This window comes from Myripristis murdjan, chromosome 4 (genome assembly GCF_902150065.1).
Source record: "Myripristis murdjan chromosome 4, fMyrMur1.1, whole genome shotgun sequence".
Lineage (NCBI taxonomy): Eukaryota > Metazoa > Chordata > Actinopteri > Holocentriformes > Holocentridae > Myripristis > Myripristis murdjan.
This window is the reverse complement of record NC_043983.1, coordinates 29,293,403-29,318,007: the sequence shown is the minus strand read 5'-3', so window position 1 is coordinate 29,318,007 and position 24,605 is coordinate 29,293,403. Positions and strand designations below refer to the sequence as shown.

The 24,605-nt window shown below is 40.7% G+C and overlaps 1 protein-coding gene across 1 annotated transcript; it reads right to left on the bottom strand.

The window, feature by feature from the left end:
- Positions 1-12,144: 12,144 nt before the first annotated feature.
- Positions 12,145-23,637, bottom strand: LOC115357387 (thiamine transporter 2-like). Its single transcript, XM_030048784.1, has 5 exons — positions 23,446-23,637; positions 20,682-21,447; positions 14,040-14,232; positions 12,532-12,673; positions 12,145-12,288 (listed from the first exon to the last, which is right to left on the bottom strand). The coding sequence occupies exons 1-5, from the start codon at positions 23,635-23,637 to the stop codon at positions 12,145-12,147; spliced, it is 1,437 nt and encodes a 478-aa protein (XP_029904644.1).
- Between the last annotated feature and the right edge of the window lie 968 nt (positions 23,638-24,605).

The window sequence follows — 24,605 nt, the reverse complement described above, 5'->3', positions numbered from 1 at the left end:
CATTGTTTTTAGGAAAATCCTACTCATTCTGCCTTTAAATTGATTTATGCAGATATTGGTGTCCTCATCACCTGCTGCACTCCTGGCCGGGCCTGGAAGGGGCTCCCCTCTCTCTGTGGTCCTTCCCAAGAGTGATTCCATTTCCCCCCGGAGCTACTTTAGGAGTGTTTTCTTGCTCGCCGTTTCATTTTTTTGTTTTCTATCACCAGTGGGCCTGTAAAGCCCTTTGAGACTTGTAACTGTGACTTTTGGCTGTAAATAAACTTGAACTTAACAACTCAGTAAATCATGGGCATAAACAGAACATCATTGCACATATGCAAACGAGTCACAGGCCAACTGCAGTCGTATATGATATGTCAGCATATGGAGGGGCTTGCATCATGCTGGGATGATGTAAGCACTTGAGAAGGGGACAGACTGGAAAACATGCAGGGCCGCTCTCTGAGAGGGAAGATACAATCTGCAAGGAGCGGAGAGTGCGGAGGAGGAGGCTCAGCAGGGCACAGTTAATTCTTGCCACTGAATAGACAACTGAGTCTTACATCAAGGCACACACACACACACACACACACCCCTACAAACCTGCAAAAAACACTGCCTACATACACATGCTCTCTCTTTGTCCCTCGGTTCCTTTGTGTTTCTGTGTCTGTTGTCTCACTCCCTTGCACTCAGTCTAACACTCACACTCGCTCGCACACACACACACACACACACACACACACACACACCTACCACACACCTACAAAGCTGCAAAAGCACTGCCTACATACACATGCTCTCTCTTTGTCCCTCAGTTCCCTTACACTCAGTCTTACACACACACACACACACACACACACACACACAAAGGTTACTGGTATACTATACAGACTTCAAGTGAGTGCACTGAGATGGACTCAGTTGACCCTCAAAAAAGAAGAAAAGGCAATGGAAGAAACTACTGAACCATTAAATTTCATGTTTTTTTGTCATTTGAGACTAAATAGTCGTCATTGTTGCCAAGGATGAGAGCCGTGTAGACCCAGAAATCAAATTTTGCGGTTATTCCATGTTTTTGTCAGTTGAGGCGGAATGGTCCTCACCTCAGTCAACCCTTTGGCAGTTATGCAGAGCGCATAACATGAAAAACACATTTATAAAAAAAAAACAAAAAAACAATAAACAGAAAACAAAGACAAAGAAGATGAGCTAAAGAGTAAAATCAAAGTAACCAAATGCACCGATTATTGTAAAAATGCAACTCACTATTCAACAGTAAACTTAATATTTTAGTTTCATGTCAACTGACAACAAACAGTGAGCCACAGCGAGCGGACACAGTGCTGATGTATGATTCACAGCGAGGAGACACAGAAAAGTACAAGAGAGCAGGACGTGATGTGTTTTCGATAAGATGAGTTACTTTGGAGGTTATGGTAGAAGACTGTGCGGAATGACTGTGCATTTCTGACATTAGTCATCAGTTATTATTAGACATAAGCTGCACAAGGAACACAAGGAAGTCAGGAGGAATAAGAGTGGAGGCTGGGTGGAGTGATGGCCAATTTTCTGTGCAGAGGGAAGAGCTAAAGCAGAGCAAAAACATGGCCATTTTTTTTTTTTTTTTTTTTTTTTTTTTTTTTGCCTGCGATGAAAATCAACAAGGTTTTGGATCCTGTAAGCAAATCGATCGCTTTTTTAAACATATTGAGTAATATAGTTTGGGATAACGTATAATGTCCTTACTGCATAATTCAGCATATTCATGAATTCAGAAAACTGATTTTGCTAACAAACATTGTGTGGATGTTGCGACACTGGGCTCCAAGATAGCGCTCTTTGTTTGCACAGATGATCTTTGTTGCCTGTCTTGCTGCTGCTTTACCTACATATCTGCCTCTGCTTTGGCATTTTACTTGGCTTTTAACACATCTCTGATCACCTTTGAAAATATACAGACGCAGCCATTATAACTGTACTTGATTCTGCTTGATCAAAATCCACCTCATTCAATCTAGAGATGAATAAGAGAGCAATAGTCATAAGTGACAAGAGTCAGTATTATTCTTAGGTAGTACAGTCAAAGTCTATTCCTGTTGTTGCCTTATCCGTTGCGTGCAGTGATGTCATTGTTTTGTTGACTCTCCCGATGCGCTGAAACTAACACCAAAAAACAACATTCATTTTTAAGCACAGAGTATATGAAGTGTGACGATGTAAAGCATGAAAATAAAATGAAAATAAAGAAATCGATGGAGGATGTGAGCCTTCCTTTGTTCAGCTACCAACATCGGTGACATCACTAAAATCTGCAGAAAAACTCCCCAATCTGTTGTTATATGATATACACATAACCTACATCTCTTTTACAACCTGTCTCCATATTATGGTGAAGCCCTTGATGCGTATCAGTTCAGGTTGGGTAATTCAAAAGGACTTTATCTACAAGAGAAAGTATTGTTCTTAATTATTTTGAAGGTAAGATGACGTTGTGACCAAATGAAATGGTTGCTGCTGTGTCACTGGGACTGCTGAGAGGTGTAGACCAGTCGAAAGTGGCAGTAGGTGAGACTTGACAAAAAGCTCAAGTCAAATCAAAATAGCAAAAATCATCAGAAAACTAAACCTAAGACCAAGTGGAAATAAAAGGAGCAAATTAAGTAAAAAAGAAAAAAAAGCATAAAAACCATATTTCACACCCTGCTGCATATTAAGCACACTTCCGATGCTGAGTAACAGGGCTGCGCTCCTTTCTCTTCCCTCACTCTGTTTCCGATTGCAGCTGTCACCAATGACAAACGCACCTGATTCAATGAATCATCCATTACGTGGTGTGAAAAAAAAAAGCCTTGCAACACCAAACACCTATTATGAACTTAAATGGCTGAGAGCGGAAGTAACGCCGTGGGCCGAAGACATCTGAAATTACAGTCGGAACAATTGTTTTTGCTGCCTGCTAATTTCATTCTGATGCGAGTGTTACTTTGCGATGAGCAGTAAGTCAAACTATGCACGAAGCGAAGCCCTTTTCAACGTGAGGCAGCCTGCTACAAAGGGAGAGGGATGGAAAACACTCGCCCACGTGGGTGAGCAAGGATGCATGACCTTCACGGCGCTGATGCCTGAGAGCTACAGTAGTTACTGCAAAACGCTACTGGTTCCCCTGTCAGATGCTGTCTTTGTCTCTCTCTGTCTCTCTCTCTCTCTCTCTCTCTCTCAGAAATCAACAGTATTGCCTTTCCGTCCTCGAGCACTTTCACATTTCTCCTACAAATTGCTTGACATGTGTGTTGTCGGCTCATTGCCTTATCCCCCGGTGCTCAATCTTGTACATTTCCCACATTTCTAATGCCGTTTGTCCATTTTGCTCATCCGCACACCATGAAGTTGTCCATAGTGGCTTTTGAAATAATTTGTCGCTTACTGTGGAGCCTTTCAGTTCACCTACGCAGCTGTAATTGACCGCAACTTTGACATGCAGACGTGCAAAATAATTCAACATCATATCCACACGGGAATGCCATGACGTGTAAATTAATTCATTTTGCTGTAAAGGTCATTTTTTTATGCCATCCAATCTCCAAATAAAACGAACGTCACCAACAGCAGCATTTGTTCAATGAGATGAAAAAAAAAAAAAAACACTATAATGACTCACTATAATCCACGCAATTAAAATCTTTTTTTTTTTTTTTTTTCCAGCTGTCTTTGCATCATTAACAGTTGATGTATGTTCTATTTTTCAGCCCTGTACCGCTTGGATCTATCTTTCACAGTCTTTTTGATGCGGTGAGACCATAATAATGAGTCTAAAAGTGGAGTGATTATTATGGCTTGCACAATGAACAGGGGCATTACAGGTTACACAAGGAACAGGGCTTACAGAACGGCTAAAAAAGGGTTCAGTGTTGTATTAATAACTAACCCCGGTGCACCTGTACGTTCTAAAATTATCGCTCCCACGGTTAAATCTGATTCACCCTGTTGCTCATTGTTGTCCTGTCTGTCACCATGATAATAGGACCGTCCCTGGCTATCAGATTTAATGTTATGGCTTATGTGTTAATCTGTCTGCCCTTGACACAGATAAGAGAGTGCACACTGCATTGTTTTCGCACAGATGGCCTTCATTTAAACACGCTAGAGTGCACCAAATAATGTGGAATATTCTAATGTCTTGCTAAATGGGCCCGACAAGTCTATAAATAGTGAGGGCTGAGGCTTACTAACTTTGGGACATGGGTTGGCAGTCAGGCGTGTCATCCGATCAACTGTTATCTGATCAGAGAGAGAGAGAGGCGATCCAGATTTAATCAAAATAAGAGGTGTATTTGCTCTTGGGGTTTGCTTTCAATCAAATCGGTGAGGGGAGAAAGCCTCAGCTGAGCATTATCACTTGGGTTTGCTTCATTTTTTCCAGTAAGTCTTTGCTGGGAATTTCAGGTGAAACAAAATATTAGAAGCAATATGTTAAGCCCCAGGCAAGAACGAGCAATAATCGGGCCTCATAAATTTTAACCGTCTAATGTACCTCCCCGATGGAAAAGAGAGAGGGGGATAACGCCAGGGTCGTAAATATTAAGTCTGACTTTTCAAGTTTGAAGCAAAGACTTGAAACACCTCTCCTATATTGAATGTGGGCGGCAGAGAGGGATTTTTGCACCGCAACAGTTTGGTTTGATATGTGAATGAAGATTTGGAGAGAAAGACATAATCAAACAGATGCCTCAAACACCAACCGTAACCTCCTGCAGAGAGCAGAGGCGGGGATGTTATTAGAAATGGGGATAGAAGCAAGCCTTGCAGTTCCTGCCTGTATTGACTGAGCAGTCACCCAGATGGCTCTGATATGGTGCATGGTGGTGATGAATGTATGTCAGAGAAACAGCACTCTTTCCTCTAATGTTATCTCGATCAATCCTGTCCTTTCTGTCTGAATTTGTTTTGGGTTTTTCCTTGTTTTTGGTGTTGCTCTGTGTGACCCTGCTGTGCCCTGCATTGTCTCGTTAGCCCTGCCCTTGTGCATACATGTTGCATATGAAAACAATTTTTGTGAATCTAGTATACATCCGAGCATTTATCGTGTACACAAAATCCACATACTATGCAGTTGGAGCGCACTACACACTCAACTGGACGTCATAATTAGTATGAATAGTATGTTAGTAGCCAATTTTAAACCTTAACCTACTTCTCCCAGCCAATCAGCTCCCTGCCTGTTCCACCCACCTGTTCTTGACTCCCTCATTAGCACAGTTTGTTTTCTTGTCCCACTTTCAGTTGAGTCATTGTTAGTTCATTGTCTTTTTTGGTTTTGTCTCCTCCCTCCAGCCTGTTTGTTGTTCCTGCTACATTGCGATGACTGTTTTGGGGGGAAATGTATTTGTTGTGGATTACATTTGTTTCTGAGGTATCACGGATATGTTTCTAATCAGCTTGTATCATCTTGTATATGTTTTTGTATATGTTTTTGGGTATTTTAGCCAGTTTTGTTACTTTAGCCACCAAAACTGCTTGGTAATGATTATGGAAAGGTCAGGTTTCTGTAATATATGCAACACTGTGGCTTCATGCTGGACTTGAATTTAGATCGCTTAGGTGAAAATTGGTTGTCCACCACATCCACCATTGAGACCAAGAGATTACAAATGTTCTTGTAATACGTTAAAAACAAACATAATCCAATTACAAAATACGTTCCACTTGGGCTCATTATTGCTCATTACTTTAATAAAGACTTCAAATCTCAGCTTTACCTCCCTGGTCTACATTTGGGTCCACTTGCCTGCTCTCCCTAGGACACTTGATGATTCAGATCTCAGTGATTCACTCATGTTCTCCATTGTGCCTGCCATGTGTGTATCAGGAAATTACCACCCAGTTATTTGCTGCAGCCTGGCTTGGAAGGTTATGGCATACTAAAAGGCCGGATCAATGGCAATCAGTGGCAGTAGGAGTATAATGGCATGTGATTATGCATAGAGGTGCGGGAAGACCCCCGCATGCATCAAAGTGAAAGATTAAACAGTGTCAGGGAAATACTAGAGACTGCGCCCACACACTGTTTGATCAATGAGGGCTGACATCACTGGAGGAGCTTTCCCCTTTGGATGTTTAACAGCGGCAGGCCTTCAGTATGGGAATCCTCTAATATAAAGCATCTGAGACCTGATTCACACCAATTACTGACATCTGTCATGGCTGATTATGTTGTAATTGGACCGCACAGACACAAAACACAGGAAATGCGAGTAAAAATGCACCTCCTGAGCTGGTTTGGGTATGGATTTTTGCCTGTATGATTGGTAATAGAAAAAAAAAAGTGTTTGCTTTTTGATTCTGAGGATGTGACACCAAAAGTAATCTATGTTTGGCTAATTATCCATGGAAACAGGAAATGGAAACATACCATCAAAGAACAAAGTAGGCCCAGAGGAATTTCCATATATGATTGTTTTTCAATTGTTAATGATACATACATAAATAAAAAACAATTAATAACAAAAAATATATTTCTACGTGTTAGAGCAAGTTGCATTGATTTAACGGTATTTAACTTATACATTGGTTCTAAGTAACTGTGCCTGCAGTTGGGTGGTACACACGTGTGTTGTGTGCCCTTGCTCAGAGGCACTTTGGCAGGATTGGCAGCATTGACCCCTTAGCCCTTTGCCTGCTACGTATTCTCCCTAACCACCTTAGCCTTGAGCTGTGTGTTTTACGTCGTGCAGCAGACAACAACAAAGAGGAGTCTTGCGTTATCAGAAGCAGAGAAATCATTTTGCTCTGTTTCATGCAGCAGTGTCTGCTTGTGCCAATGTCCTTCTCCTTATTTGGACAGCTGTGACACACACACATTTGTTACATGCAAAGTATGCATGCTGCTACTTTCTGTGTCAATGACTGGGAGTGTGCGTGGGCTTACACTTAACCCTCAGCACTATTTTGGCGCACAAAAGTGAGTTTCACATTTCTGAATTTCAAAATGGCATGTCAAGATCCCCTGCCCGTCCCTAAAATCAGGCTGAAGTGAACGAGGTCCTTTAAGAAATATAATAAAAAAATAAATAAATAAATAAGGAGTGTGGTAAATTAAATATCTTTTTTCCCCTTCCTAATTCACTCCTCCTATAAACCCTATTCAATGACTCACCCCACACTCGAGAATGTTTTTTGATTACCATCTGTTCCCAAATTCAAGATGCTGCACTTGGGTCCCAGGAAAAACATACACATCAATTCCAGTAATTTACAGCATTGAGAGAAGAGAGAGAAAAAAAAAATCCCTCATAACTCATAACTGCCTCCTGCCATCTCCATACTGTGTAATCATTTGGAGCCCCTGAGCATTTGGCAAGCATCTCACCAATGCGCTTCATTAGGGTTTTAATATATACACAAATGCACAGCACACCTTTTGTGTGCTGTGGAATGCGTCAGCAAAAAAAAAAAAAAAAAAAAAAAAATTACAACATCAATGCACCGGTTAATTACTTCCAGCTCTACTGCTCCTGCCAGACGTCCAATATAGCTGTCCCATGTGAACAGCGGGTTGTTGTTTACTTATGCTGAGCAATAACGTGTAGCTGGTGTTTATGGGGCGAAATGCTGATAGTGTGATAGAGAGCTGATGATGGTATGCGCCTATATCCTGTTTTATTTGCGAGAATGTTAGTCATCCCCTTCCTCTGACGTGAATAAACTGAATAAACTGTATACACACCCTCCGTCTAGGAATCCACTACCTACGTGAATACTTGAACTACATAACCAAACATCAGCTCCTTGAAATATTCAGTGAATACCTGTGCTAAATACCTGTCATGCCATCGCCTTCCCTGTGCTGCATCGCGTTGTTTTCCATGCCAAATATTGTTGGTGTTTTACCATAAGATACATCCCTGACGTATAGTTATCAATATATGAAACCTGTCACACAAACCTATCAGATAGCTAAGGCTTGCTCTGGGCAGAGTTTAAGTCGAATGAAATTCCATGTGAAATTTAAGAAGTGCTCCATCACTCCATGTGGCACATTTTATCTGCAGAACCATAAATGGGGGAATAAACGGGGAAACATGTATGGATGATTCATACAAGCTGATCTGGCCTGAGCAACTACAGTGCATGGCAATAAATAAACTGAAAAAACAAACAAACAAACAAACAAAAAAAACTCTTACACTTCTTATCTCTTGTAAAATGTACATGCATCACATGTGGAACTGAACAAGAACAAAGCCCTTATTCATTTTAATTTTCTCGCCAGGTTTATAAATAATGTGTTATGAATTAATACCGATACTCACACATGATCTGTTCACATTCACACAGTAAAGCTTTATTCGTAGAAACCTTCAAGGCGTCAACTGGAAGATCTTAGGTCTAGCCTCATGACTGTAAACAGGACTAATTTGGACACAGATCAAATCTTTCTTTTTTTTAATATTTTATTTTATAGAAGGACACAGTATTGACCCTGAGGCAACTGGCTATCTTTTGTTTAGTGTTTTAGGCGACAAATCAAATCTTTTCTTGGAATTCGGTGCACGCCACTCCTGTTCTTACAATCAACCCAGCACAACTTTCTATGTAATTTCATTTCTGATAAAAAAAAAAAAAAAAAGATTAAACAGGATGCAGAATAATGAAACAAAACACATCACAAATAAAATGACAGAAATAAATTGCCCTTAATATAATGTTTTATTTGGCCTACCTTATACTGTATGGACATATGAAGGTTTTATGCTCCAAAAATGAAAAGCTTGGCAAGTCATTTTTTTCTTTTCTCCAAGTTTTTCCTATTTACAAATTATCTGGCATCATCCTCAGACGTAGAGACCATCATTTCACCAGTCACGTCAGTATTGATCCTGATATGGATGTGATACAGGCTCCTGCTCGGCTACAGCAGCTGTTGGTGGGACAGTCGTAAATGGATTTGAAAAACAAATAAGGTTGTGTTTCCAAAATGGGAAGCTTGCTTTACCTCCTGAAAAAAATATTGTAAACAGAGCTTTTTGTCTGTAGTTATGGGCTTAGAAAGTTGTGTTCTTTATGGACTTGTTTTGGCTGCTTCTGTGTAGGATGTGTAGGCCATGTGGGTGGACGTTTAAAGGTAGTGCTTGGTTTGTGAAATAAAGCAGGTCTGTTCCAAATTGAGCTCCAAATTGCTTTAATTATCCATTTGTGAATCCTTTTTCATATCCGTAACAATACAATCTCAGCTTCCCGTTTTGGAAAAGCAGCATTGTCAAATTTTTTTCAAAGCCATTTTATGATTGACAGCTGTAGTAACACCCACTGAAGCGACTGGTGAAACGACGCTCTCTATGTCTGAGGATGATGCCACATAATCTGTAAATAGGGTCCAGGTTCCAAAATAGCGAACTTGTCCTTTAAGAAGATATTTAAACGATCTTACTGCATCCACAACTCATTTTTGCTATTAAGCCTCACTGCATTCATGCCCATATGGCCACTTTCAAGAAAGAATCACAAAACAACGTATCACATATGCATGCAGTATATTTGCATACGTTAACAGACATAAACAGACAAACAAGAGTTACCAAGGGAGATGTCATTTCCAAGCTACGCCCAAACATATACATTAGCGAGCCGCACATAACACACCACACACTGAGGAGTTAATTTCAGTAAACAGCTGCTAACTGTTCTCCGCTCTTGAATCTCAATCAGCTCACTATAATAATTATCAATTATAGGTCAGGCATGACTGCACATCAATTGTCTCGCTACTTAAAATGCAGGGTCATTTTCTCCTCTGAAGGAGGTTAAAATTAGCAAGTTGACATTATTGAATTGTCCATCTATTTGTCTGGCTGGCTGGCTGACAGACTGCAGTATGATGGAAAAAAAATCTCTCTCTTAACAAGTCATTTAGTGTAATATTCATTCTTGCTTTGAATCTTGTTTTTTTCTCAAAACAAGTGAAAACAATCTGCCGGTGGGATGAGATTATTACACTTTTTTTCCCGTGCAGTTTTACTTGTTTCTCGGAACAAGTATAAATACAGTCTGTTGAAACATAGCACAGTAGGGCAAATCAGCCCAATAGGATCAAGGAAAATTATGGAAATAAACTGATTAGCATAGGAAACAAGTGGGATTATCTCATCCCACTGTCAGATGTTTTCCACTCATTATATGACAAACAAGATTTTAAGACAGAACATAAGACGAAGTGACGTGTTTGATTGAGAATGAGCATGCACATTCTGTACACAGGTTGTCTACAGGCAGCAGAGGGAAACTTAATACTTTTTAGGCCCTTTTAAAGACAAATATTAACTGAATTCAAGACAAGTGCTTTGGAAAAATAAACCTCTCCTTATTCGCATGAGTGCGGCAGGTGAGTTGCCTTCATTTGTAATAGGTATGTGTGGCAAATATACCTAAAGGCATCAGAAATGTTGGCTCAGATGCATAAGAACGTGACTAATTTGGGCAAAAAACATCAACAACAAAAACAGAATGTTAACTTTTAAGACCTAATATTTAGAATTTAGTAATTTTTTTTTTTTTTACAAACCACCCTGAGACTTACAGCCATGAACTGATTGTAACAAGCTCTCTTTCCTCACTATGTGAATGTTTAGTCTTCCTGTCCCTGCAGATAGATACACACATGAAAGCTTGTACCCACACAATTATGCAGATGCAATTGTGCATGCAGATCCTTGTGCATACACACACACACACACACACACACACACACACACGCACACGTGCACAGATGCATGCACACATGTAATGGTCAATTTCAAATGCTAAATCTTCTGTCAATACAAAAGTCTCACCCTTTTCAATGAGGCTGTGAGCTAACAAACAGAAAAATGGATCTGTTGCCTGGCAACGGTCTGCGGCTTAAGTGGCAGTAAAGGAAACTCTTCTAAGAAAGCACCAAGTAAGATGCTGAATATTATGTAATGTGAATGAACTGTCCTAATTTTATATTTTTAAATAGACCTTACATAAATTATTTCTATTGGGAAATATTCCTTTTTTTATTTTATTTTATTTTTTAGAGATAAATAGATAGATAGATAGATACTTTATTCATCCCGCAGGAAATTCACAGTTTTTCAGCAGTATCCACAGATTACAGATTAAATCAAATAAAAAAGATTTAAAAAAATAAAGAATAAGATCTAAGTACAACAGAATAAGATCTGAGTACAACAGAATAAGATCTAAGTACAAGCCAGTGTGCAAAAAGCAATGTGCAACAAAAAACCCCAGAAAAAACGTGTGCATGGGTGTATAAAATGTGCATAGAGGTAGGTCAATGTGCAAATTTAGAAGAAATGGCATCTCAAGAAATGTCTGATTGTACACAATCTGCAATGATAATAATCAGGCAATTATGCTGGCAAGAAAAAGTATATTTATTTTGAAACATGTATACAACATCAGAGGTGATCATTGCTGTCCTGACTTTGAACCACTGAGAGCTGGTGTGCTGGATCTAGATTGTGTAGGTAGTGCCCTCTAGTGGCTGCATCCTGAAATTACACATCTACAGTATGGAAGGCTATCTGGACTCATGTTTTCACGGTCACTCTTTGCTGTTTTTTTTCCTTGATGTATATTTTGATTGGTTTCCTTCCCAGGGAGCTGAGGGAGACCTGACCCTTCAGTTGAACCCCATGCTTCCAAGCATCATTATTGACTGACGAGATTCATTTTTTCTGACTTTTTACACTTCATTTTTATTATTATTATTTTTTTTTTAATTATTTCTTATAATAAGATGCTGTTTATTTACTTGACATGTTTTGACTATAAACCTGCAGTCTTCATCAGAGGTGTTGCTTAGGCTTCCTGTGAGCTGATTTATTTGGGCACGGTCGGTAGTAGCCGCCTGTAGTGTTTGGACGACCACGGCCCTTGGTGTCAGACGGCGTCAGGACAGCATCCCCGGTGTGTGAAAGTTGGCAGACAGCTGACAGAGAGCTTCAGCAACACCTCTGATGAAGACCGCAGGCTTTGGCAGTTGAAACATGTCAGGTAACTGTCAACACCTTATTAGAAGAAATCAAGAAACAAAGTATTGTTATTGTTGCTATCAGTTATGATGATGATGACAATTATGACAGGCATCCTTAGGGTCTCTTTGGTCTCGGGGACTCGTCACAGACGTGAGCCTTGGGGCAGGTGAGTAGCTCTCTCGGCCTGGTTGCCTGGCGAGGGCTGGTTCCTGTGGAGTGCAGTGTACACACCTCTGACTGTGAACAGCAGGCCGATGGCAGCAAAGTATGAGGCGTAGACGAAGAACTGATGAGAGAGGTGAGGATTACTGGCACTGCAGATGATGCTCTCTCTGCACATGCACTTTCATCATACATTAATTAATGAGCTCTTTCATTTATTCGCACTCTAAAGTACATGCACATTAAGTATATGCATCAGTAAGATGTACAAATAATCTTAAACCATGTCGTGAACTCTGTGTGTGAGTTTTGTGTTGTGTGTATGTGTGTATATTGTGTGTGTGTGTGTGTGTATGCGCTCCAGTACCTGTGAGGTGATGGTGAGCCGCAGAGATTTGGTGTTGATGACGACGGCTGTGAGGACGCTCTGCAGGACTGTGCCCATGAAACTGTTCACACCAAACACTAACGCGTAGCGCTCTCTTGTCAGCTTCCTGGCGATCTGAAACCTGGGGCACAAAGCGCTGCTTAGAAGGACCTGACAGCATGCAGTGTACCAACTTCACTTCTTGTTTGAAGTGAAAACTGAGCCGAGGACACTTTACTTCATGGATGTGCCACTCAAACTCCGTGGAAAAACAGATTCACAGCACCGGTAATAACAGGTTTACACATGATGTATTATCTAGGATTCATTTGAAATATATTTAATTCTATAGTCTGTTGTTAAAATATGTTGGGGTGACGTTTTGATGAATAAAATCTTAACAAGCATGTCATTTTCAATTTGTACGTGCACTTGGGAAAGGTATAGGTTGCTCCATGGATGTTGCAGCCAAATATGGCAACAAGATGAATAAGTTTAACAAGATTTCAGTCATTTTGAAGGGCCAGTTTGTCATGCAGGACCTGATTTAGTGACTTTTTAGACCCTCCTCTCAGCTTTAATCTTGGCAAAGAGGGTTAAAATGTTGAATCCCAAAGCATTTGGCTATAAGTCTTACAGCTGATGCCAGTTTGCAACAGCCCACTTGATAATGTGAATCAAAGAACTATGATTATTACAATGCAGCCATATTCTCCTCCCTGAGACTGGAGACTGTAGCATATATATTGAAGTGCAAATTAGCGTACAACACCATTTGGTGACTTCTAACAACTTTTTGAACAGCAAGCTATTTTCCTTTGAAAGGAGCTGGCAACTCAGTGGAGGCCTGAGGTGTTGCTTTGTCTCTCGCTCAAACCGAGCGCAGACTGCTTTGGCAATGCAAGCACAAATGCAAGTTTGGCTGTTTGTTCTGTTTGCATAGTTTTGAAAACTACATCAGCATTGCCAGTGATTCTGATATTGTAGTTTGTGATGTGCAGCCATACAGTGCAACATGGTGTCATGCATGCAGCCCCTCAGTCTTAGACTCTAGTGGTTTTAACTAACATAGATACAGCAGTGTGTCATAGTGTCATTGGGGGACTGTATTTGATTTATATCACAGTCAGTGTGGGGAATACTACATGAAGGTCAGCAAAACAGATTAAAGTTTTCACAGACAGTTTTGGACAAAGTTATACATCACAGTTGTCCTTCAGGAAACTGTTGACCAGATTAATCAAGAAGGTCTGAATCAACCAAATCAGGATCTTCAGACACCGCTGGTATTGCTTTTTTTTTTTTTTTTTTTTTCAACAAAATAACAAAGATAAAAATACATTTTACAGCAAACGTGCAGAAACTGAACTCAGTATGTGTTGTCCAAGTAGACGCTGACATACCCTACAGTGTCCTGCTGCAGTGCCGAAGCAGACGCAGATTTGCTAAAAGCGAAGGCTTGTGGAAACTGCTCAGCAAACAGGCATGCTTACATAATGTGTGCTTACGTGCAAATGGTGATGAGCTGCATGTAAAGTGTTTTGAAGAGCATGTAGCAGGTGTAGCTGAGCCAGATGTTGTTGGTCAGAGCCATCAGAAAGACAGCCCCTGCGATCAGGAGTGTGAAACCCCCCAGGATCAGCTCTCCCCACACACACCATTCCAGAGACACATGGCCCACGGCAATGGAGGCTGCAGCTCCTAGGGGAACGCACAGCAACCATTTAAGTTACCCTATACAGCTCCCTTGATTAACATATCTATAGTACAGCGATAAAATATAACAAAGAGGCTGCTCAGTTCATATCACTCAGCTGACCTCTGATAAATATTCTGTGGCAGGACAATGTTGGTCACATGTCGAGTTATATAAGCCAATATAAATAGAACCATTTTGTTTAAACAATTTTACATTACATGATTCACCACTTATAATTTACAGTATACATTATCGCATAATTAAACATGAATTATGGAAAACTAAAGCTGCAACTGATTGTGTTATCAGTCCCACCACATGTGTATACACAAATCAAACCTACTTGAGAGGGTTTAAATTGAGGTTAAATTCCTTTGCAGCACCTTTTCCGTAAGGATAAGGTAAAGGAAAATGCTTGTGGAGCCAAGAGATTATTGGCCTGTATTGCAGCCTGTATCACAGATTTAATCACCAGTAAAGCACCAATAGCATGTTCACAAAGACAAAATTTCATCATATCCAATCATAATTACACTTTAAACTGTCATGTTACACTAAACCTGGAAAAACTGTAGGGAAAAAAATCTGTGGCAAAACAAGGACATTACAGTGTCTTTTCTAATGCATTTAGGCTTTGGAGAGAGCCATGATTATTATCCAACAGTTTATGGCATAAAACCATAGATTTTAATGGTCAAAAGTCATTTACTCCAAGTTTACATCACAAGGACTGTTGGACAGTCGATTTTAGTTTTCAAGGAGATGTTTATGGTTTGCACATGAAGCCAAAAATGTCTTTACCAGCAGAAGGTTAATCTTCCTCTGATGTTTATGTGTAACCCTGAAATACATGCATTAGTTCAGCTCTCACCCATAAATGCTGACAGTATCATTCTTGAAAATTATGTTGCTCATATCAGCCACTGGGTGGCACAGTGCAAGCATGAGATATGACGACGCTCCTCTCCACAGAAGCAATGAATTGTGAAGCCTAATCCCTGTGGGTGAACTATGGAGGACAAGGGACAATTTATTTATGGGAAACTGCAGATACTTTGATTGATTGAGTGGATTATTTCGGGACGGTCTCCTTTCTGTCTCTCTCTCTCCTTTCTCTGTGTTTTCTTTCCATCACCCATCCTTACTTTCTCTCTTTCGATCATCTCTCCCTCCCACTATTTTTCTCACTTTTATTGAAACTGCTTGCCACATGTTCATTACATGTTCCATTGTTCTTTGCTGTTTTGGCTCGATCTCCTCTGTAAATGAGATTCTTGACCACAATAGGACGAGTCTGGGTAGATAAAGGTTAAATAAAAACAAAATAAAGCATTCGGTGAGAGATAACTGAGAGTGAATGGGGAAGATTTTGACTCCGATACCACGGAGATACACTATATTGCCAAAAGTATTCGCTCATCTATCCAAATCATTGAATTCAGGTGTTCCAATCACTTCCATGACCACAGGTGTATAAAATCAAGCACCTAGGCATGCAGACTACTTCTACAAACATTTGTGAAAGAATGGGTCGCTCTCAGGAGCTCAGTGAATTCCAGTATGGTGCTGTAATAGTAATGTAATAGGATGCCACCTGTGCAGTAAGTCCAGTTGTGAAACTTCCTCGCTACTAAATATTCCACAATCAACTGTTAGTGGTACTATAACAAAGTAGAAGCGATTGGGAACGACAGCAACTCAGCCACGGAGTGGTAGGCCACATAAAATCACAGAGCGGGGTCAGCGGATGCTGAGACGCATAGTGCGCAGAGGACGCCAACTTTCTGCAGAGTCAATAGCTTGAGACCTTTAAACTTCATGTGATCTTCAGATTAGCTCAAGAGCAGTGCGTAGAGAGCTTCATGGAATGGGTTTCCATGGCCGAGCAGCTGCATCCAAGCCTTACATCACCAAGCACAATGCAAAGCATCGGATGCAGCGGTGTAAAGCACACCGCCACTGGACTCTAGAGCAGTGGACACGTGTTCTCTGCAGTGACGAGTCACGCTTCTCCGTCTGGCAATCTGATGGACGAGTCTGGGTTTGGTGGTTGCCAAGAGAACGGTACTTGTCTGACTGCATTGTGCCAAGTGTAAAGTTTGGTGGAGGGGGGATTATGGTGTGGGGTTGTTTTTCGGACGTTGGGCTCGGCCCCTTAGTTCCAGTGAAAGGAACTCTTAATGCTTCAGCATGCAAAGACATTTTGGACAATTTCATGCTCCCAACTTTGTGGGAACAGTTTGGAGATGGCCCTTCCTGTTCCAACACGACTGCGCACCAGTGCACAAAGCAAGGTCCATAAAGACATGGATAAGCGAGTTTGGTGTGGAAGAACTTGACTGGCCTGCACAGAGTCCTGACCTCAACCCGAGAGAACACCTTTGGGATGAATTAGAGCGGAGACTGCGAGCCAGGCCTTCTTGTCCAACATCAGTGTTTGACCTCACAAATGCACTTCTGGAAGAATGGTCAAAAATTCCCATAAACACACTCCTAAACCTTGTGGAAAGCCTTCCTAGAAGAGTTGAAGCTGTTCTAGCTGCAAAGGATGGGCCCACATCATATTAAATCCTATGGTTTAAGAATGGGATGTCACTCATGTTCATATGTGTGTGAAGGCAGCCGAGCGAATACTTTTGGCAATATAGTGTATGAATCTACTTGCACCTGGCTCTTTATATGCTGGGGTATAAACAAGGGCTGAGTTTAATTGCTTCACTTTTTCAAAGCTGTATGTTTTCTTTGTTTTTGTCCTCCGCTGCTGGTCGATCAACACTAATAGTCCAGAATAAACACCTTTCCAGCCTCGTTGTGTATTTAAAATGTGCTTAATCAATCCCCCTGACTCTGATTAGCAGAATGGGGCCAAATGGAGACTTAATCATTAGTCTGGTTTCCACAGCGGGGTCAACTGGAGGCTTATCAGGGCCGGCAGGAGCCAGCTGTACAGCTTCACCGGACGGGATCAATCCAGGATCCTCCAGTGTTAAGCAGTGAGTTCAGGCTGTAGTTATTGCACCTAAGTGAGGCTGCGTTTTCACTGTTTTTTTTTGACACACATTGGATGCTCTTTAGTCAGTGTGAACAGGAAAAAGCTGTATTTTTTTTTTTTTCAAAGTTGATATGAACTGCATGTGCCATAAAATCACATCTTGGGGGCCATACTGTAACTAAAATGGGTTTGAAAAAGCAGGAGAAAAATACAGTACACACACACACATAGTCATTTAGTCTCATATTGAAATCCTGTGTTCCTACAATAAATAACACATTAGTAGATAGGCACTGAGTAATAATAACCAAAGGCAGCATATCTCTTTTTAAACACTAACAAAAAAAAAAAAAAAAAAAAAAAAAAATCTCCATTTTAACACAAGATTCAGTGTCCTATTCAACCTTAAAGTCTTGTTTCTCCTAACACAAATGAAAATAAAGTCCAATGCAGTTTCACTTGTTTCAGGAATATTTAAGAATAAATATGTTGGGAAAAAAGGCAGAATAAGGAAGAACAGCCAATACGGATCATCAAGGAGATGACCAGAAAGTTCTGGAAATAAATGGATTATTGTTGGAAACAACTGGGATTCTATCTTTTTTTTTTTTTTTTCAATTTGAAGGAAAAACAAGATTGTAATAGAAGACTAAATGACTTGTTGAGATGGATTTTTTATATTTTTTTTTGTATATTTTTAGTTTCAGTGTATCTGAATCTGTGTATCAAGATCTGAATTTATGGCACATGCATCAACTTTGAAAAAAAAAAAAAAAAAAAAAAATGCAGCTTTTACCTGTTCAAACTTTACCAGAGAGCATCCAATGTGTGTCACAAGAAACAAAACAAAAACAAAAACAAAAACAAAAAAAAAAATAAAACACAGAACGTTTTCAGCTCCAGTGTGAACACAGCCTCGGTCTAGATGGAAATGCATTCTGTAGGTGTTGTTTCATGCCAAATTAGGTGGAAAACCTTGGACAGTTCTGACCGCCTCTGTCTGGGGAAGGGAGAACATGTCTGAAACCAAACGGGAACGGGAGTGTTGCTGAGCACCATTGTCTCTCCTCTCTGAATGTGAGATGGGAGGAGATGAATTAAAACTGGAGACAAAACAGTTGTGAATAAATTATGTATTAACTAAAAAACCCATGTTTGATGTGCAAATGGATTCTAATGCCTGCTTTACACCCCAGTCAAACAGATGGGTCAAGGTGTGGTGCAGCTCCCCGTGCAAGCATTTCTTCCGGTGCGAAACAATATAACAGAATATAACTGAGTCAGTCTCTTCTGCGCGCGCACTTAGTTTTATCTGAACACTAATGAGCTACTAAAAAATGGTGTTTTTGAAGCTCCAGGACATTCGCTTATTAATATACGCTGAATGTGAAAACAGTGAATTATGTTGTGCTCTCCCTGCTATTTTATCATCTTGGTAATCCATATTCATATTTTCCCTATCGGTTTTAACCAGGTTTTTTCCCCAGGGGTGTTTTGTGAGTGTGCAATACAGAAAAATAAAATATAACACAACTCTTGAGGGAAATATCAGACATGGGCCCTACAGCTTGATTGCATGTTGGGCGGAACCATTTACAAGTGAAAGACATACAGCTGGATCTGATTTACACAGAGTAATTGCCTTTGGTTTCTGGGGAATACAGGAATGTATCAGCACTATAATCAATAAAAGTGCACTGGCTGTATGGCAGCAGCTGCTATGCCCATCTGGGGATGAGAGCAGGCAATTAAATAGTCTAATTAATGCTGTTCTTATTGTCTGCTGTGCACTGGGGGTTGTGAAATAGAGACAGTAGAATGGGATGGTGTTTATTTATTTATTAATATGTTTATTTATTTACCACAATGTATAAAACAACCATAAAATTAGGTAATGCTGTTTTTACTACTCAGTGTTTTTTGCAGGGGCCTGCTGAATTAGGATAAGCAATAGTGGCTATTCCGACTTTATCTTGTGCAGTTTGTCATTGTTCATGGTAACTGAGTTCTTCCCTGCTGTCAGGCGTAATTATGGACCAAAAGGTGGAAGGGGACGCAATTTTATGGAAAAGGGAGGGAGGGGGGCTGTCTGGGACGGGCTGAGTATCTTCGCTATACCTTGACTTTTTTCCTGCGTTGATACCAGGTCTTAAACAATACTTTTTTTTTTTTTTTTTTTTTTCAATTTTATAACATTTCTAGGTGTAACATTTCCTGCATGCCTCCATGACATGAGAGGTTAGACAGCCAATAACCAGCATTATTAGATCTTGGTATGAGAAAGTACCCTCAGTACCATGGCATCTTTCATTGCTCAATAATGTTGAAGCAATTCACAATAAAAGTATCAAAGTTTGGTATCGAGCCCTACATTTTTTCAGCCTTTCAGTTTTTAAACTAAAACTGATATGCTGCATTTTTATACAACCTCATATAACATCTGGGTCGACCAATTAGCTCACTCAAACATGAGACACTTACATGTGTTGAGTAGATCAGTATTTGTGTGCATTTTTATACTTTCATTTTAGCTTAAAAAAGCTCCAGATGACTGTTACTGTTCTGCGGCAGTTATTAGTCTGCTGGGGAAGAGATACAAGCTCATCCTCACTGTCACTTTATTAATGTTTAAAAGTTTTTTACACTACAGGGGTTTTCAGTCTGATCCTTATGGACTCATCTCACACGTCTGCCCAATTTCTGAGCTACCACATCTGATTTATTTAGTCCAGACCTTGTTGAGTTGACTAATTAGGGTGTGCTGGTCCAAGAACTGAACAAACATGTGGAATTTGGAGACTGTCCTCTAGTAAAAAAAAAGTTAAAAAACAGACTTAAAGTTGCTTGTGCAGAGGCTTATTATTACAACCTGAAGTTACTTTTAAGAGTTAAGCAACCTCTATTGCAGTACTGTAAATAATAATGGAGTAAAGTCTGTGTAAAGAGGTTGTTGGGGCGGCAGAAGGGTCTATCAGCTTTTCACACCGACCACACTGCCAATTTGGGGCGTGGCCTCTCATGACAAGCCACGTGGTGATGGTGTGGCGATGGGAGTAATTAATGAACGCCCAACATACAGTATGGAACCGGGCATATCTTGACAACCGCATCTTGTAGGCATACGTACGCACTCTACCGAGGGCTCTCTAATTTATTTAAGTGTTCAGTACTGACAAAATGATGTGGAAATTGTTCAGAAAAAGTTGGAGAGGAAAATATAACAATGGAGGGAGTGGTGGCGGGTGTGAGGGGCATGTCAACCCCATCCCTGGTGGAAATTACCTCATGCCCTTCGGTAAGTTCCTTAAAGAGAGAAATTACATAATGGGGCAGATATTTTTTGAACTATGGACTGAGCAGACAACACAAATTACACCACACAGTAGAGACATCGGTGATAATCAGTAATGACAGGCAAACTAAGGCCGGTAAAACAAATCGATGGCGCTGTGGTTATACCTGACAGTGTGGCGACAGAATCCACACCGCCATTGTAGGCGGTGAAGTTATGCTGCGGCTGCTTGTAGACCCAGAGGACCTGGACGTAGCTGCTGACCTGGTAGAAGCCACACCTCCCCGTTGCCGACCATATGCAGAAGAAGAGCACAGCCATTGAAGAGTAACAGTCCTTGCAATCCAGTATGAGCTTCCTCAGCATCCTCCCAGCGTACTTGGCAGCGGTCCTGCTCCTTCTCAACCAGATGAAAGAGTCACGGCTCTCTGAACCGGACTGGGTGTCCTCACCTGAGCTCCCCTGTCGCGCGTAATATGTCTCCCTTAGAAATAAACTCGTCTTAGGCATGGGTAGAAAAATGGAGGTGAACAGTGCCATACAGAGGGCGATGAGGGTCACAACAGTCAAGCAGTACAAAGAGACCCCCCCCAAAGACACCAGCAGCTGACCTAGCAGGGCACTCGCAGCGTAACCCAGCAGTATGGCCCCTCTGGCGTAGCTGGTCACCCTCTGATAGTAGCTGGGCTGCACCACGCTGTAAATGTAGGCAAAGTAGCCCACATCTGCTGCTGTGCCTAAACTGTAGATAAAGAAGGCCCACTGAGCGGAGCAGACCCCCGAGCCAACCAGCACCAGGAGGAACGCCCCGACGTTGCACAGACCCTGGAGGACGATAACAGGCTTGTACCTGAGGAAGTCCGTCACTAGGAAGACCGGGATGATGAGAACGAGGTTGGAATAAGTCCACACAGGATACACGCGTCTTGTGACCTGCACGAGGGAGGCACACACACACACACACACACACACACAGATAATCTGTTGATTAGTGTGAGAGAATCATTCATTATTGATGGTTAGAAATGAATTGCACACCAGATGCTGTTTTTACGAGGTAAACAGTTCCTCTTCATTCACTGTCTATTAGGGCTGAACGGTCAAAATGTGATTATGATCATCAATTGTAACATGGCCAAGTGCGATATCCAAATCACAGGAAGTGTAATTTTTTTTAGTCGAGGTAAAATGTGAATATAAATTAAGTGCTGTGGTTTTACAGCGAGGGCCTGGTCCACAAATCCTGTTCTACAGATGTAAGAAAACATGTTTGTTCAGCACAGACCCTGGCAAAAATCATCATCACCACTTGATTTTTTCTTTTCTTGGTGAAAATAAGGATTAGAATGCAAAAATCTGCAATCCCAACAAAACTATATCAAAACTATGAATCAAACCACTATCACAACATCTTGATTTTTCTTCTTCCTCTTCTTCTTTTTTTTTTTTTAACCATATATGTTTCACCATATAGTTCAGACCTCCAGCCCTAGTGTCTGCAACCAGGTAGCTGCATGTGCACAGCATAACTGACAGATAGTACAATAAATACACAGAATATGATAAATACACTCAATCAGAAATCAGAAATTGGAAAAAGCACACCGTATTTGTAGCCTATAGCAAAAAATATAATGAGTGGTGACATGAAGCTGAACTTAAACGTTATAAGAAATGTACATGTTACACTCCCTGTTAAAAGAAAGGTTGAAAACTTCAGCATCATGTGAATATGCACAATGGTCAACTGTGAGCTTCCACTTTGCTCTTGAATGGAAGATGGAGGAGAGATCATGATAAGCAAAATAACGGAGGACAGTTGCAGAGATTGTTTGTCTTCCTAATATGTAACATTAACTGATTTAGCAAAAAAAAAAAAAATATTGCCGCTGCTATCTTTAGCTTTTATCACGGCTGAGCGGGCAGGGAATAGTGCATCTTTCAGCGCACCTGTCACGATTTGTGCAAATACACAGCACTCACTCTGCCTTGTGCATCACAAGTCACTGCAGACGTGTGGAGGAATTCACCCATCTTCATCCCAATGCCACTGGTGTCAAGGCATGATGGATCACGCTGTCCTTTTTTCAATGAATGTCATGTAAACATATCTGCTGTTGTTAGTCTAGCTGATTTATGTATGTACATCAGTTTACTCCAGTTGTGCTTTATTCTGTCATGTAATGGGAGAAAATAACATGTTGGTAAATAATGACAAAAAAGTAATGAATACCGAAATAGATACTCGTCTAGATGAGATATTAAATGATTAATGATGGCGTATGATTGGTTTATTTCAAGCGGGAGGGCAGACTATCCATCTCAGATTTTTGCAGCCTTTGCTCACAGGTCCAGAGACACACTAAAGCAAAGTCAGAGCAGCCACAAGCCATTGCATAGCTTCATTTAACATATCCTCACACAGTCAATGACCAGTGTAATGAATGACAGCAATGACATCATTCAAAACACTGTCTGCAAACAATAAACTGGCCATTCATGTTAGATAATTGACACATATTAATCTAAATGTAAGTGAAAGTAATCCAGTAACAGTACACCACTGAGTTAATGGAACTGAATGGATTATGAAACTAATTACGCTTGTCAGACACTAATCAGCATTTTATAACAGATTACATAGAGAAAGTCATTTTCCTGATTAGGAGCAAATGTAATCATCATAGCATGTTTTGATTTCAAAGGTACTTTGAAACCAAGCAAATACGAATGGTTTCAGGAATGGTTTTAGAATTATATCATTACGTAATTTGTTATATTTTAATCTCCAAAAGAAGGGTCTTGAATACAAAAACGTGCTAACACTTAAAACATACATCCATAAAAGTCTTTGCTGTATGCCTTGAGTGGAATGCTATAGTAATCCCAACACAAACGCCGTTTTTTTCACTTCATAGCTCTGTACTGCACCTGTTCAGTGGTAAAATTCTTGTAACTCCCCGTCAGGAACTCAGTCATAAAGGGCTCCACGGGCCTCATCATGGAGCAGAAACCATAGATGCAGAGCACCACGGTGGGGCCCACCCAACCTGCACAGCAGGGCCAATAATGGCCCGTACAACGAGGCCTGCTGCCACACTCCCAGCTCCAGCAGGAACCCATCGTTTCTCTCCGGTTCCCCAGGGACGTCTCACCATGTCCAGGGAGAGCAGAGTCTAATTTAGGCAGTTTAATCTGTTGAGATATGGAAGCCCTAGATAAGGCCAAGGTGAGACTGACTGTGAACGTGAAATCACCTGCGTTGCCATTGTTGTTTCTCTCCTCTGAAGTTTTCCTGGCTGCCACAAGACAGGAGAAAAATGTGAGACTGTGAGGCGGTGAGTGAAAATACATTAAGTTGAAATATGAGCTGGTGAGCCCCCAGGGCTCCAGGAGGTTATAATAAATATTGTCTCCTCCTCTGTCTTTATACAAAACCACCCTCATTCCAACAGATATTGAGGAAGAGGTGTAAGTCAAGTAGAGGAATGTGCATGAGAGTGTGTCTGCGTGTACGGATGTGTGTATGCATGTGCACATGTATGTCTGTGTGCGCACATGTATGTGTTTATATGTATACAGGATTAGCCTGTAGCCATCATCAGTCAATACATGAAATAACAATAGTAGTGATGGTGTGTAAACATAATAAACTTAATTTGTTTATGATTGCAGTTATTTGTCACAGTCAAATAATTTTATGACTTGTGGTATTTCTTTTGTTTAGGCTGCCAAACAAATAGGTGGAGTAAGGTACACATATTTGCACACATCCACCAACATCACTCAGCTTTAAATTTACACTCCCCAAAATTTCAATTTACCAGACTAGCATGTCTGATCAGATAATATTAATGCCCAGCTTTTTGTCTTTGTACACAACACTTTGAGCGCTTATCGCGATAACAACTTCATAAGTTCAAAGTATACTTGGAGTTTATTAGATGGCATGGCAGTGAATACTAATACTTGGGTGGGGAAAGGAATAAGCAAGGCAGTCATTCCCGAGATAAGAATTACTGTAGTCTGTAATTTAAAATATCCAGCAGTGAATTATGACTCACCAGTGGGGTGTCAACAGAAAGCTCTGC